At 55.1% G+C, this 14,338-nt stretch overlaps 1 protein-coding gene across 1 annotated transcript; it reads left to right on the plus strand.

The window, feature by feature from the left end:
- The first annotated feature begins 193 nt into the window (after positions 1-193).
- Positions 194-13,363, plus strand: SH2D6 (SH2 domain containing 6). Its single transcript, XM_054577693.1, has 16 exons — positions 194-220; positions 6,200-6,225; positions 6,616-6,650; positions 7,072-7,142; positions 7,260-7,374; positions 7,950-8,008; positions 8,657-8,717; positions 9,585-9,607; positions 10,058-10,118; positions 10,489-10,567; positions 10,786-10,816; positions 10,940-10,964; positions 11,400-11,455; positions 11,743-11,826; positions 11,997-12,155; positions 12,819-13,363. The coding sequence occupies exons 1-16, from the start codon at positions 194-196 to the stop codon at positions 12,933-12,935; spliced, it is 1,029 nt and encodes a 342-aa protein (XP_054433668.1). The 3' UTR covers positions 12,936-13,363.
- Positions 13,364-14,338: the final 975 nt, after the last annotated feature.

Here is a 14,338-nt window from a genome sequence, read left to right on the forward strand (position 1 = left end):
AAGTATACATATAGAAGAGTCCTTTTTTTAATTTTTTTACTGTTTTGCTATACATTAAGAGCACCTTCCTTTAAAGATCTAAATTCTCCCAACTGAAATTTCCTTAAGCCAATAGGGTGAAGAATGGGCCACCTGGGGCTCCTGCTGTGGAACCACAGAGAGAAGGAGGGTGTTAGTGAGTCCACGGGAAAAAATGGAGAAGCTGGGGCTAAAGAAGCAGGTAGGGGCCTGATCTTACGAGGCAACAAGAAGCATTTGGTTTCCATTCAAGGAGTCATGGGCAGTCACTCAAGGATTTTAGGCAGAGCTGTCCCAGGACACAGTCTGCTGGCGTAAAAGTTCCAGAACAGGGAAGGGCAGAGGGTGTGAAACAAAGCCCCCCCGCCCCCGCCCCCACCGTAGGGGCTGAGGGAACAGAGCAGTGCCAGCTCCTGCACTTCACCCTGGAGGCCAGGGAGAGCCAACCTGCACTTTCAGCCGCTACCCTAACCCTTGGAACCTACTGAAAGCTAGCATACTACTCAGAAAAACAAAAACAAACTACACACCAAGTTTTGTGTCCACATTCAGGAGAGATAGAGGAAGGGTCTGTTAAAAATCTCGGAAGCTGCAGCCAAAAAAAAAAAAAAAAAAAAAAAAATCATGCACCAAGGAGGAATAGGAGCCAGAGACCCTTCTTAGGGAGCTTGTCTGGGCCTCTGTCCACCTGCCCATCAGTCCTCCGTCTCCCATTACAGCTGCCACCCAAGTAAGCTGACTCAGCAGGCCCGGGAGGACAGTGGGCTGCAGAGGAAGAGGGGTCTCTGCCAGCTGGTGCTAAACCAGCCCCAACAGTCCCCTTCACTGCGCTTTTCTCTCTATTGCCAACCACCTTGCTTCAAGATTATTCCTGACATTAACTAACCCAACCACAGACAGAGTTTTATTGGAGCTTAAACACCTGCTCAGGTAAAAATACCCTGAGGGCCTCATTCTCCCTTACCCCTTGCAGGACCTAGTTCTTCACTCTCAGGGTCTCCCTTCCACATGCCCTCATGTTCAGGCCTGTTCCAAGCCTGTCCCTCTTTCTACCCAACTCCTTCCACTTGCCCCAATGGATCCCCACTCCTCTAGGAGAAGAGTCTTTGTATTCTCAGCACCCTTTCCCTCTGCTTCTCTGGCCAAGGGAAACCTGGCTGTCCTGCGGTGGCCTCATGTTCCCAGACCCTGCCCTTGGCCTCACCTCCCACTGTCAGGGCCCAACCTGCCCCCACGACATTCTGCTCCCAGCACTTCCTCAGGTTAGATATCTGTATTGATTGCCCCGGCTGGTGTGGACTGGTTGGTTGGAGCATTGTCTCTAACAGAAAGGTTGCAAGTTGGATTTCTGGTCAGGGTACTTACGCAGGTTGCCGGTCTGGGCACGTAGGAGGAGTGACCAATCAATGTTTTTTTTCTCATGTTGCTGTTTCTCTCCCTCCCCCTCTCTCTAAAAGCAATGAAAAAATATCCTTGGGTGAAAGTTAAAAAAAAAAGATATTTGTGTTGACTGATTTTTTAAAAAGATTTTATTTATTTTCAGAAAAAGGGGAAGGAAGAAAGAGAGGGAGAGATGGACCAATATTTTTAATCATAAAAAGTTAATGTTTGTCATAAGAAATGTCTCAAGAGTATAGAAATGTAAAGCTATGACACATTTCTACCTGGCCTCCCTTTCCCAGGAGGTACATAAACTTGGCTGCAGAGTTGAGACTCTTGGCGTCCACGTGGCGATCTCACTGATGCTGCACTTTCCCCTCTAAATTAGAGCTCTAGTTTAGGCTGAAAAATAATTGATTGAAAGAATTCTGTAGCTCACAGCCTTTCTGGAAGGGCTAGAGAACCAGTCAGGAACACAGCCACGCTGGCCTCGTGGAGGCACCTCTGGGCACAAACACCGCCGTTTGCCAGCACAACTGACCCAGGCCCTGGGTGGTACCACTGGGGTCTCAGTCTCTTTGGTCTCTGGAAACAGGATATAGCTGTCACTTCTCCTCAGAGTGGAGTCCTCTTGGTGCCTGCTTCACATTCAAAGTCTAGCACGAGGGCATCCAATTGGCAGAATGCCTCAACCCCAGCTGCAAGGGAGGCTGGGAGGCCTCGTCTGGGTTCTGTGAAAGAAAGCAAGATTCTTAATGGAGAATGGAAATGCAGGAAGGCAGATGTCCCCTTCAGTTCTCTAGGGGTCCAACCGCCTCTATTTCAGCAGCTCCTGTTCTACGGGCCGCACCCCTCACATCTGGGACCTCTAGCCACAGCCTGCTTACCTGTCCTCCTTCAGGTCCTCAGAAACCACTCCTCCTCACAGTGCTCCCTACTGCGCTCACACCAGGGATCCCAGTTAGACATCACCACCTTCTCTGTCTGCTGACAGCCACCCCTGCCATAGCACCACCGCTCAGAAAGAGCTGACATTTATTGTGCATGCACCGTGTGTTTCACATGCTTTCATGTCATTCGGCCCGCCCCCGCCAGGAGGAGCGCCTTATTAATATCCCCATTTCCACAGGAGGAAATGGGAGCCCAGAGAAACTGGCCCTCTCCTCGGGTTTGCCGTCTCCATCACTCATAGTGGTACCTGGAGAGCAAGGTCTGTGTCGTGTTCCTTCTCTGCTGGGATCCTTGTGTTCCCAATGAGCTAAAGGCTGTATGTGATGCTCAAAGTGTCCTAGGAGTTGCATCTCCTCAGACTCCTACAGAACAGCCTTTCTCAAACTTGACTGATCACAAGACTGATCTCGGGTGCTGTTAGACATAATCTAGATTCCTAATTCTCTCCTGGAGCATCCAGTTCTAAGATTTCAGGAAGGCCTGGGAGTCTAAGACATTTAACAAGTCCTCCAGTGATTCTTATGATCAAGCAACTAGGGAAATACTTCTTTAGATAGATGTTTGTTTCCTTAAGGTAGACTTAGACTACCCTGGGCCTGTAAATTATAGGCTGCTCTCGGTAGAAATCAGAACGTGAGATCTGAAAAATGTGGACAATCACTTTGTGCTTTGGAAGGACCATAGAACAGGCAGTCGTGTGCTGCCAGACAGTAGGGCACTGAAACCTTCAAACTGTGTTTCCAGAAATTCTCCTAGTAACTCAACCCACAGGAATAACTGAGGTGGTGCACAAAGCAATCCTGTGCCAAAGCTGGAGAAAGAGGATGTCCAAATCCACCTGTGCAATTAGCAAGAAGCAGGCCTGCAGGACTGGCTGTAGGGGCACAAAGCCGTGAGGCAGGCCTCCTTTCCTTTTCCTTCTCCCTGATCTGTCCAGGCTAGTGACCCTACCAAGATGACATGGATTCCAGCCTCTTCCTGGGGCCCTTTGGCTCACCCAGGCCCTGGCATTTGCCTATGCAAAGCCCTGAACAGAGGGAGGGTGGGGCTGAATTGAAGGCACTATGGACTGGGAAACCCATTCAGTTTGGTGTTTGCAGTGGGGTGGTATGTGAAGTCTCCTTGAAATCTGTATTGATTGCCCTGGCTGGTGTGGCTCAGTTGGTTGGAGCATCGTCAATAACAGAAAGGTTGAGGGTTCGATTCCTGGTCAGGGTATATACCTAGGTTCCCGGTGTGGGCACGTATGGAAAGCAGCCCTTTGATTTGCTGACTCTGGTTCCATAGGAGGTCCTTGGGTGAGCTTAGTAGCCCCCTGCCTTATGGTCCAAGTGTGGAACAAAGGTCAGCTGGGGAGTGGAGGTCAGGGAGGAGACACCAGCCCTGGCTCCAGGCCTGGACTGTTTCTTCTTTTGTTTTTTCACTTTTTCCCACTGTACCAAATGGGCTCCCTGTTAAGCCACCCCAAAGACCCTTGGCTTCTTAAGTGCCCTTTCACCTGCAGGTCTCAGGAATCATCTGGTCTTCCATCTCTGAATGTTGTGGCAGTTCGAACCATGGCACTCTCCCCCAAGTGCCCCCAGCACCATGGCCTCCACAGATGTAAGCACAAGGCCTTCAGTTCTCCTTTGTGCCAGCAGCCAGGACATCACCAAAATAATAAACAAAGGAAAGTTACAGTGCCCTAGGAAGTTCTTATATTCATGATCCCGGTCTGTGTTTCTTCATTCCTTGGTTTAAACGGAATCAGACACCTGGCTCCATCCCTTCTTTTTATTCCAACTCTTCCCAGAAGTCAAAGTTCCAAAATTCACTCAGGTAACAGAGCACCTGGAAGTCACCGGCTCATTAAGGAAATCCAAGTGCCGTACATCTAAGTCCATCACAGGAAAGTTGGGTCAGGACCCAGTCCTAGATGAAGTGCAGGATGGCTCAGTTGTTTGCATACTGGGCTGGGCAAACTTTGGGTTGAATCCCACCTTCAACACTTACTAATTACATCACCTTGGGAAATCACTCAACTTCTCAGAGTCTCTCAGGCTATGGACTGAATTGTGTCCCTACAAAATTCGTATGTTGGAGCCCTAGCCCTCAGTGTGACTGTATTTGGAGATAGAACTTTTAGGGAGGTAATTAAGGCTACGTGAAGTCATAAGGATGAGTCCTGATTCAACAGGACTGGTGTCCTTATAAGAGAAAGTGACACCAGCCCTGGCCAGTGTGGCTCAGTTGTTTGAAATATCATCTTGTAACCAAAATGTTGCCGGTTCTATCCCCAGTCAGGGCACATACATAGGTTGCTGTTGTGATCCCTGGTTTGGGCACGTACAGGACGTAACCAATCAATGCTTCTCTCTTGCATTCATGTTCCTCTCTCTCCCTTCCTCTCTCTCTCTAAAACTGATGAGAGCCCTGACCAGTGTAGCTCAGTAGGATCCAGCAACATCCAGCAAAATGAAAGGTTACCAGTTTGATCCCCAGTCAGGACACAGGCCTGGATTGTGCGTTCGGTCCCTGGTTGGGCATGTATGAGAGCCTGATCGATGTTTCTCTCACATCCATGTTCCTCTCTCTTTCTCTCTCCCTTCCCCTTTCTCTAAAAAAATAAATAAAATCTTTAAAAAAGTAAAAGCGATGAGAAAAAAGTTCTCGGGTGAAGATTAAAGACATTTTAAAAATAAATAAATAAATCGGCTAATTAGTTTAAAAAAGAGAAAGTGACACCAGAGATCGCTCTCCATGCAAGCGCAGAGGAAAGGTCGTGTGAGGACACAGCATGAAGTTGTCTGCAAGCCAGGAAGAGAGCTCTCACCAGAAACCAACCCTGATGACACCTTGATCTTGCACTTGTAGCCTCCAGAACAGAAAATAGATTTCTGTTGTTTAAACCACGCAGTCTGTGGTGTTCTGTGACGGCAGCCCGAGCTGACTCACACACTCAGTTTGCTCATCTAAAAAGCAGGGATAAAACTAGTTCTTGCATCATGAGGCTATTGTGAGAATCCCTTGAGGAAATACACATGTAATGCCTGTCTGTTTAGTTTTCCTACAGCATCTTCAGCACAGCGACTGGTGTATAGTGTATGGATATTCAATAAATACCTACTGTCTGAACAAATATACCCATCAGAAAAGGAAGCTGTAAAATTAAATAGGACTGCACATCTCTGAGCTTTTTACTAACCTCCATTTCCTTGGTCATCGATCACGACTCACCAGCAAATGACAGCAGGCATAAAGGATTTAAGAAAAGTGTCCGCAAGGACAATTTCCTGTTTTTAATTGGATCTGCCCATTAATGTCACGTCCTCTGTAAATGGGGAAAGGGCCTGGTCCGGCTGACCAGGAGCATCTGAGCCTCTAGGAGGAGGGGAAATTGATCAGAGAGCTGTAAGAAACCTTTGAACCCATGTCTAACTTTGCAGGCTGGGTGTGGAGGGCAGAGCTCCTCCTCCCATGGGGCAGAGGGGCTGGAGAGCACAACTGTGGGAGGCCATGTGGGGTGGGGGGAGGGGGGAAGAGGGGGCGGCAGGGGGGCGGGGGCTGGGGCTGGACCCTGGGAGTGGCAGTGGGTGAGTTGGTCTGGGGTTGGAAGCCACAGCAGGCCCACCTTCCAGGTGCTTGTAAGATGCAAATGATGGGAACAATAGGGGCTCTGTCCCCAGGCCCTTTGTGGCAGAGGTTGGACTTTAGGAAGGCACAGCTCCTTCACCTTGGCCATGGTGAGACATGGTTCTGGGGCAGCCCCAGGTCCACACACCTGCCCACCCCTGGGAGCCCAAGACTCTGGGCAGGGAAAGGCATCCAGCTGCACTGACCACCTCCGATCCCCCTCCCTGACTCTTTCCAGGACAAGCTCAGGGGAAGCAAGCCCCGGTGAGTACTCAGCTCCTCGCTTTCCTCCCACCCTTCTCTCCTGTCTCCACCTCGCCACTCCTCTCCTGGACACGGCCATCGTTGGAGCTGTGCTGGCTCTGCCTGGGCCCTCCCTGGCCACCCAGTGAGATGCCTCCACCGGCCTGTCAGCACGAGGGCTCACCCACTACCAGCTTCCCTTGGGCACTAACGCACCCAGCCCTGTACCCAGGGACACTAGCTCTGTCCCCATATTCTTAACTCCTGTTGTGCTGTCCCAGGCTGCTGTCACATAGCTCCAAGGGGCTCTGTTCACATTGTCATGGATGTGAATGTCCTGGGATAGTGCAGTGCCTGGCTGACAAAAACTCAAGGGTCGCTTGGGCAGAGTTGACTATGATCTGATTACAGGTCGGGGCCACCCCTCCCACCCTCCAAATGTGTAGGTAAGTGGCACAGTGGGCAAGAGGGGTCTGGCAGAACAGGGTCCCTTGCAATTTTGAGTCTCCCCTGAGCTGCCTCTTCTCCATCCATGCCCATCATAGTCCAGCACTGCTGAGTCACTGTGGCCTAGCTCTGCCACCCGTCTTGGTGAGAATCAGGAGTGCAGGGGGTAGGGGACTGGCTTAGGTGCAACAGGCAGCTAGCTGGGAGGCGCCCTTGTTCCGCAATGCCCGTCACGGGCCCGGCTGCCGTGTTGGAAAGGCCCGTCATGAATGGTTCCTTTGAGCTGAACGAAGCACTGAGGCCTGCTGTACAAGTGCAGATGGTTTATTATGTTGGGGAGAGAGAGTAAGTCATTGTGCTACAAAGGGGGGGGGGTGCGCTGGGAGAAGATGAGGCCAGTCTCATCGGTCTCCTGTCCAGACTCTTCAGTTTGGAGAACAGATATCCCCTGCCCATCTCCTCTGCCTACCCCAGGGACCTGGAGACACAGGGTAAGTCCAGCTGCTGAGCCTGGGGTTGGGGGCGGGGGAGGCAGGGGCCACCACTCTTCCTGCGCTTCTCCCATCCTCCCGGGTGCACGTTACCCCTTCTCAAAGGCGCAGGAAGAGGAGGAAGAAGAGGAAGAGGAGGAAGATGAATATGAGCTGCCCCCCTGTGAGGCTCTGCTCAGGAAGCTGGCCCCTGCCCACCTTCCTGTCACCGAAGAGGACTCTTTGTACCTGGGTAAGGGCTGGGAAGTGGAGGCAGAAAGTTTGGGTGGTCGGGCAGGGCAGGAGGGTCCCCACAAGGGCAAGGCTGCAGGCCTGATCTCTTCTGTGTCTGCTGGGCAGTGAAGGGAGGCCTCAGCTGGTGGGTACTGGGGCCTTTGGCTGAGCAGAGAGAGAGAAATGGAGGAAAGAAGGAAGGGAGGAGGAGGGGAGAAGGAAGGCGGAAGTTGGGAAAGGGAGAGGAGTCTGGAGGGGCAGTGTAACCACGGCAACAGTGGGAAAGCAGGAGGCCCGGCTTGGTCCCAGGGGCCTGACGTTCCTTCTCTGAGATCCCAGCAGACTCAGGGCAAGTGTAGAGGTGGCCAGAGAACCCACTGGCATCCCACCCCCACAGCTCTCCAGGCTGGGCCAGATGGGGGCAGGGAAGCTGGCCGCCTCCAGTTGCCATGGAGACAGGGCTGTCAGGATGCCAGTGAGCTAGGAGGGCAAAGAAGGAGGGGGGAGGAAATAGAGGCTAGGTGGGGGCGGGAGGAAAATGGGAACCTCCATGGGAGGAACCTAGTGACTCACAATGCTTGGGGTCTCTTCCAGATCACTCTGAACCCCTGGGCCCATCCAAGCCACCGGCACTGGAGCCCGAGTCAGAAAAGGTGAATAGCCTCCGCTTGCACAAGCTCCTCCTTCCCCATCGGCCCCACCCCAGGCTACCATTTCCCAGGGAATAGATATCTAAGAGGCATCTCATTTGCAAGACCCTCCCACATCTGCACTCAAGAGGCCTCTGAAAAATTAGATGCACCAGAAGCCTGAACCTTGTGAATGGTTGCTGCTCCCATCTGTCTGGCCTGGTCCTTTCATCCTCCCAGTCAGCATCACCCAGCACTCACCCCTCTGGCCAGAGATGGGAAGGTCGGGGCGGGGGGGGGGGGGGGAAGGAGACAAAACAGGCTCTGTTGCCCCTCCCTGGACCCTGGGGCCTGAGAACCCTTCCCCGCTGAAGAGTGACGAAATCCCCCACTCAGCTGCCACTCACTGCCAGCTCTCATTCCCGCATGAGCCTGCTATGGGCTTTGAAAGCTACCGCTTTCACCATTTACTTTATTGGAATAAAAAGAAAAACAAGGGCAGATTCACAACAAAGAAAGAGCCATAGAATTGAGGCAAAGGGAAGAGTGGCCCCCTTTGTACCTTAACTCTTGTGTTGCAGTGGCCCTGCCATCCTTGCCCGCCCCATGCCTCAATTTCCCCTCCACACCCCGCCCCTCCTGGTTCTGCCTCACCGCTCATTGTGCCCACAGCTGAAGGCAGCACTGAGCCTGCAGGAGGCCTTGAAGCAGGGACAGCCCTCTGGGGGGCGAGGTAATGGGGACATCCTCTCTCTTTCCGGGGCCTACACACTCCTCTACCCTGAGGAGGGGAATCCAGCCGCACAAGGGTAGAGCTGAGCTGCCTTACAGTTGGTCTCATGCTGCACCTGGTCACTGCACTCCCCCAGCTCTGGTCCTTGTTTTCCCCTGCTCTGCCGATTGCCCCCAAGGTGGGCAGTTGAGGAGACTGAGGCCCCAGACATGAAATGCTTTGCCTGAGGCCACATAGAAGCAGAGCCCGCTGTGGGCTCCAGTCAGGCGAGGGGCATCCCAGCTGAAGAGGCCTGACAGCCAGCCTGGCTCTGCCTGAAGGACCCTCACTATTGAGATACATCTGATTGTCGTTCCCCATCAAAGGGGCCCTCTGATTCCATTCATGTCACTATTGCCACCACTGTTCAGAGATTCTCCCATAAAGTACATGCCTGGAGGCCCGTGATGCCAGAACCCTGGATGTCAGACCAGGAAGGGACCTTCGCCAGCACGTTTTTGTCTGAAAGTGGCCCCCGGAGGGGCAGCCCCCTCCTGCCCAAGGTCAGACAGCTGACCTGAGGCACATTTATGTTTTACATGCGCAGTGGTTGGTGAACCTTCATAACCTTGAGGGAGGTTTGATTTTTGGAGCAGCCCAAAGGCATTTGGAGCCAAGCCTGGCAAATCAGCTGGGAGGCCAAGCCAGGCGGCCCCCCGGGGTTGGAAAGGGGGGTGGCGAGGGTGGCTTTCCACTGGGGCCTCAATGCTCGTTCTGAGGATACCCCCAGGGAAGTTCCAAGGATGCTCCTCTCTTCCTAAGCCCACGTTTCCCTCAATTCCTTTCTCCCCACGCTTATGACTGATGCTCCTCTCCTTTCCCGCCCAGAGTGGACTGCGTCAGCCCAAGTGGTGAGCAGCCCTTCCGTCCCCGCCTCCCGCTCTAGGGCTCTGGCGTGTGGGGTGCCTGGGAGAGCCAGGAAATGTCCCTGAGACCACAGAAAAAGGCCCAGAGCTGAGTCCCTCCCTGTTGGCCGCAGGCCCCTGGCAGGGTATAAGCCACTTGTCCCAGGGGTGGCTACCCACAGCTACTGGGGGTGGCCTTGCCCAGAGCCCCTCCTGGTCACCCACAGTCTCTGAGAGCTGGAGCCTGAGAGCACCTCTGAAAGGGAAGATGTTTGTGGGGCGTCCCTCTTCCAGGCAAAAGAACAGTTTTAATCATCCCTGTTGGTTCCCAGAAAGAGGTTCACCTTGTGAGTGGGGAGTGAGATGCCAATAGCCTCACCCACTCCCAGTGACGGCTCCGCCCCCCTCCCATTCACCTGTCAAACCGTGGGTCCCACACATCCCTCCCTGCCTTAGGTGCCAGGCTCTGCAAAGAAACCTGATGAGGACATCTACCTGGAGTGTGAGCCCCATCCAGGTGAACACCTCCCTCCGCCCCAGATCCATCATGCCCTGAGGCTCTCAGCTGCCCGCACTGTGACACATTCTTCTGACTCCATTTTCTCCCCTCGTCTTCTCTTACCACCCCCACCAACACACATTTGCCTTCAGACACACATACTTCCACCTTTGGTCCCGGTTGACTCCCACTGTGGCCACAAGGGAGGGACCCCATAGAACAAGGCCTGTGTGGGGGACCGCCCAGCTGTTGCAGCCTGGTTGGTAGGATTCCCAGGAAGCCCAGGCCGCAGAGAAGCAGCAGGCCCCGCCACTGTCCTCGGCCCCTCCCCGGCCAGGAGGTGTCCTCACCTCGCTCCCGGCCCAATGGGGCCTGCCCTCTGCTTTAGTCCTTGCCTTGCCTCAGACTCTGAGCTCCCAGGACCCGATGCTCCCAGTCCCTCTGCCAAGGACATCAGTAGTACACAGGTAAGTGTCCTATCATGGGTGTGTGTGTGTGTGTGTGTGTGTGTGTGTGTGTGAGGGGAGGGGGAGAGAGAGGGAGAGAGAGAGAAAGAGAGAGAGAGAGAGAGAGAGAGATGTGCTCAGGCTTCCCAGCCCTAACACTGGATCTCTGGGTTTACTGGGCTTTTCTTTTTGAAGGGAGTAAAGGCTCTGACCTCTGTTCCCCAATTTTCCTCCCACAGGCCCACCATAGCCCCCCAGGAAGCCCAGAATGTGAGAGGCTTGTGGTCAGGGGGGAAGTGAGCTGGGAGGGAGGGAGTGTCGGGGGGGGACTTCAGGCCAGAGAAGCAGGCCTGCAGGGCTGAGTTGCTTCTGACCAGACCTCCTGTGTCTCAGGGAGCATTGAATGCCACCTCTAAAGGTAAGTAGAGACATCTTTAGCACAAACCCCGGGGAGTCCTGCCAGGTCCCACCCTAGTCATAGCTCTGTGGTCACAGACATGCTCACAGCCACTTTGAGCTCACAGCTCATGCCCCACTTTGCTGAGACGGTCCCAGCAGCTCTGACTCCAGTTGAGAGCAGGCCTGAGGAGACCCCTTTGGGCACTTTCCAGGGTCTGCATCAAAGCAGGAGGCTCCCCGTCTGTACCTCAAGGCTACCCCTCATTTGGAGGCCACGTGTGGCCTAGCTGGTAGGTCCTACCGGAGACCAAGACCTGGAGAGGAGGGGTGAAACCCTGGGTGCCCTGCTTTGGGTTTCGCCCCCTCCCCCTTCCCCACCCCTGCAGCTGGGCCCCAAGCCTCCTTTGTCTAATCCCCTCCCAGCCCCAGCTCTATAATCTGCTTCTTCCGGCAGGAAGGAGCTCCTCTCTTTCCTCTGCAGCTCCCATCAGAAGCATCTCAGCTGCTGAGGTGAGGAGGGGCTAGGAGAGGGCTGGGGAGGAGGCCTGCAAGGAATCCTTTGGGGCTGGTGTCCACCAGTGCAAGGAACATGTATTAAACATGTGTGCGTGGCACCATGCTGGGTACCAGGCACCGACACATCTTTGTTCAGCGCACACAGGCTCAGTCTGGGGAAGGCAGCTGTGAGCACAAATAACTGCACCTGGGGTTCTCTGCTCCCCACCCCCATCCAGTTTGCCAGCACACACACCTCTGAGTGCCTGTGTGTGTGTGTGTGTGTGTGTATATGTGTGTAGGACGGCAGCCTGCTGGGTCAGCCTTGGTACGCAGGGAACTGTGACCGTCATGCTGTCGAGAGTGCCCTCCTCCGATGCCAAAAGGTGGGCAACCTCAGAGTCCCTGGGCCTTCTCAGGGACCCCTTCTGCTCATGGGCCGTGGCTGGCTGAGCGGGCAGGGACAGTGGGGCAAGGGGCGGGGGATGGCCATCGATGGTCAGGGCCGCAGGTGGACGCTTGGCAGATGAGGCTGATGGATGGGTCTCCTCCACAGGACGGGGCCTACACCGTGCGCCCCAGCTCAGGCCCTCATGGCTCCCAGCCCTTCACCCTGGCAGTGCTTCTCCATGGCCGGGTCTTCAACATTCCCATCCGGCTGCTGGATGGTGGGCGCCCCTATGCCCTGGGCCGGGAGAGCAGGAACCATGAGCAGGTGGGTGCTGGAAGAGGTAGGGGACTGAAGGGAACAGGGACACAGCAAAGGAGTGCCCTGGGCCTAGCCAGGGGTATTTGCCTAGGGAAAAACCCACATTCTGTGTTTTTCTGGAGTGGGTTGGAAAGGGCAGTGGCCAGTGACCCGAATCCCTCCCCAGAGGTCTGCCTTCCTCTGGGGAAGGCGCTTCCTCCTGCACGTCTCCGTCTGCACAGGGCCTAGGTGGGGGCATTTGTACCTGGAGGGAATTAGCTGGGAAGAGGGCAGGGCTCAGGTAGTCCAGACTCCTGTCTGTGCTGGGATTCAACTGGCGCCCAGCACTTGCTAGGCTGCAAACCAGAGACAGTGACCTGCTGCTCCGCTCCGCATGCTGGAGGACGGGGGGCGGGGGGGGGGGCGCAGAGGCAAGTCCCCAGGGTTATTTCCATCTGGCCTTGGAAATACGATTTGGCCAACAACATGCCCCGGGGTGTAGTCACAGGTAAGCTGTACAAGGCCTGGAATTGGGTAGCACAGTGGCAGTGGAGCTTCATGAAACAAACAGGAAGGAAAATACTTAGAAAATATCAACAAGCGCTCTCGCCAGAGGCCAGCAATTCCCTCAGGAAGTCTTTCTTAGCATGAGGCTCCAGGGACTCACCGATGCCTTGCCTCTCTGCCCAGCGCTTCTCCTCTGTGGCTGCCATGATCCAGCACTACATGCAGCACCCCCTGCCCCTTGTGGACAGACAAAGCGGCAGCCGGCAACTCACCTGTCTGCTCTTCCCCACCAAGCCCTGATGCGCTCCAGCACACGTCCGCGCCCACCTCTGGCCCCATCAGTTTCTCCTTGCCCCATCCCCCTGCCCTCATTGGGCTGTCTCCCTCTGTCCTCTCCCAGGTCTCCACCCCTCCAGGCCCTTCCTATCCATTGTCCCAGTTCCTGCAGGCCCCGATTTGAGGCACTGGAAAAGGTTGCCCAGAGACAGAAAGGTCCCCGAGACCCCTTCTCACCCATGCTCCTCCGGAGCCCCGCCCTGTGCTCCCCGCTGCCTCTCCAAGGCTGGGAAGCAAGGGTCAGGGGGGGCCCCCCTTCCCAGGCCCCAGGGATAGCTATGTCCACCCTCTTGCTAAGGTGCCCCAAATAGCTCTGGATGAAGGCCTCCTCAGAGGAAATTGAGCCTCTCGGGGACAGCACAGGCACTGCTGGGACACAAAGAGAATCCTCTCACATTCTTTGGAAGGCTTAACACAGGGCTGGCATCTTGGAGAGACTTGGTTGCCATGCATGTATTTTGCTTTCAATAAATACTGAATAAATTCTTGAATTTGCTGAGTGAAGCAGAGGTGGCTTTCACGAGCCTCCAAGGTTCTCAAGTGTCCCACAGCACAGACTAGTCCTGGGAGTGGCACCGCAGCGGTGGCCAGGCTCAGGCAATGTGGGCCAGCCCCATTTCTGCCCACTGGCTAGAGCGGTTGCCCTTAGATGGTCTATGCTAAGGACCATCTCCAGGGTGGCTGGTTTTTGTTTTGCTTTGTTTGTGGTGGTCAGAGAAGGGGAGGGAGGGAGTATCTGCCACTCCATAAATGGTGAGAATGGAGTTAAGTACAGGCGGACCCCATGAAACCACTGGATACTGGGCTCGCCAGCCCTAGGAGTACAAAGCCAAAGATGGCCCAGCACTGGCGCTCCAAGAGGAGAGGCCGTCCGAGCAGCGCTGGCTGCGGGAGCAACCCGCGAGGCCCAGCGCGCTCCGGGGCTCCGGGCTCCGGGCTGGGCCGCGGGGTGGGGAGGGGCGGGGCCGAGGATGGGGGTGGTCCGGGCCTGGCGCGGCGCCGGGAACACCGGGTGCCGGAAGCGCCATGTGACTGTGACTCCGCAGAAACAAAGGGCGACTCTGCGGCGCCCAGAGCGCAGGCTGGCACGCAGGGCCTGCATCCCCTACCCATTTCGGCCCCAAGCCATGCCTCCCGAAGGACCCTGGGCTCTGGCCGGGCGAGAGGCGGGGGATCCCAGCGGAGACAAGGGGGGGAGGGCCGGATGACCCTGCGGAATGCGAGTGCGAGGCTGGGAACGGAAGAGGGGCGGAGAGGGCGACCTCGGTCGGGGCTTGGTCGTAGGGCGTTGAAGGTGGCCGAGGTTGTTGCCTGGGTCTAGATTTCTGTTACAGAGGTGAAGATAATCGTCCCTACCCAATGATCCC

This window comes from Pteronotus mesoamericanus, unplaced genomic scaffold (assembly GCF_021234165.1).
Source record: "Pteronotus mesoamericanus isolate MK-2021 breed Mesoamerican mustached bat unplaced genomic scaffold, CSHL_Meso_final contig_44, whole genome shotgun sequence".
In the NCBI taxonomy this organism is placed as follows: domain Eukaryota; kingdom Metazoa; phylum Chordata; class Mammalia; order Chiroptera; family Mormoopidae; genus Pteronotus; species Pteronotus mesoamericanus.

Bases quoted from the DNA above. Each gene is read 5' to 3' on its own strand.
- SH2D6 (XM_054577693.1), top strand. From the start codon at position 194: ATGGAGAAGCTGGGGCTAAAGAAGCAG. The intron at 6,651-7,071 runs GTAAGTGGCACA...TCTCCTGTCCAG, and splicing joins CCCACCCTCCAAATGTGTAG to ACTCTTCAGTTTGGAGAACA. The intron at 11,456-11,742 runs GTGAGGAGGGGC...ATATGTGTGTAG, and splicing joins GAAGCATCTCAGCTGCTGAG to GACGGCAGCCTGCTGGGTCA.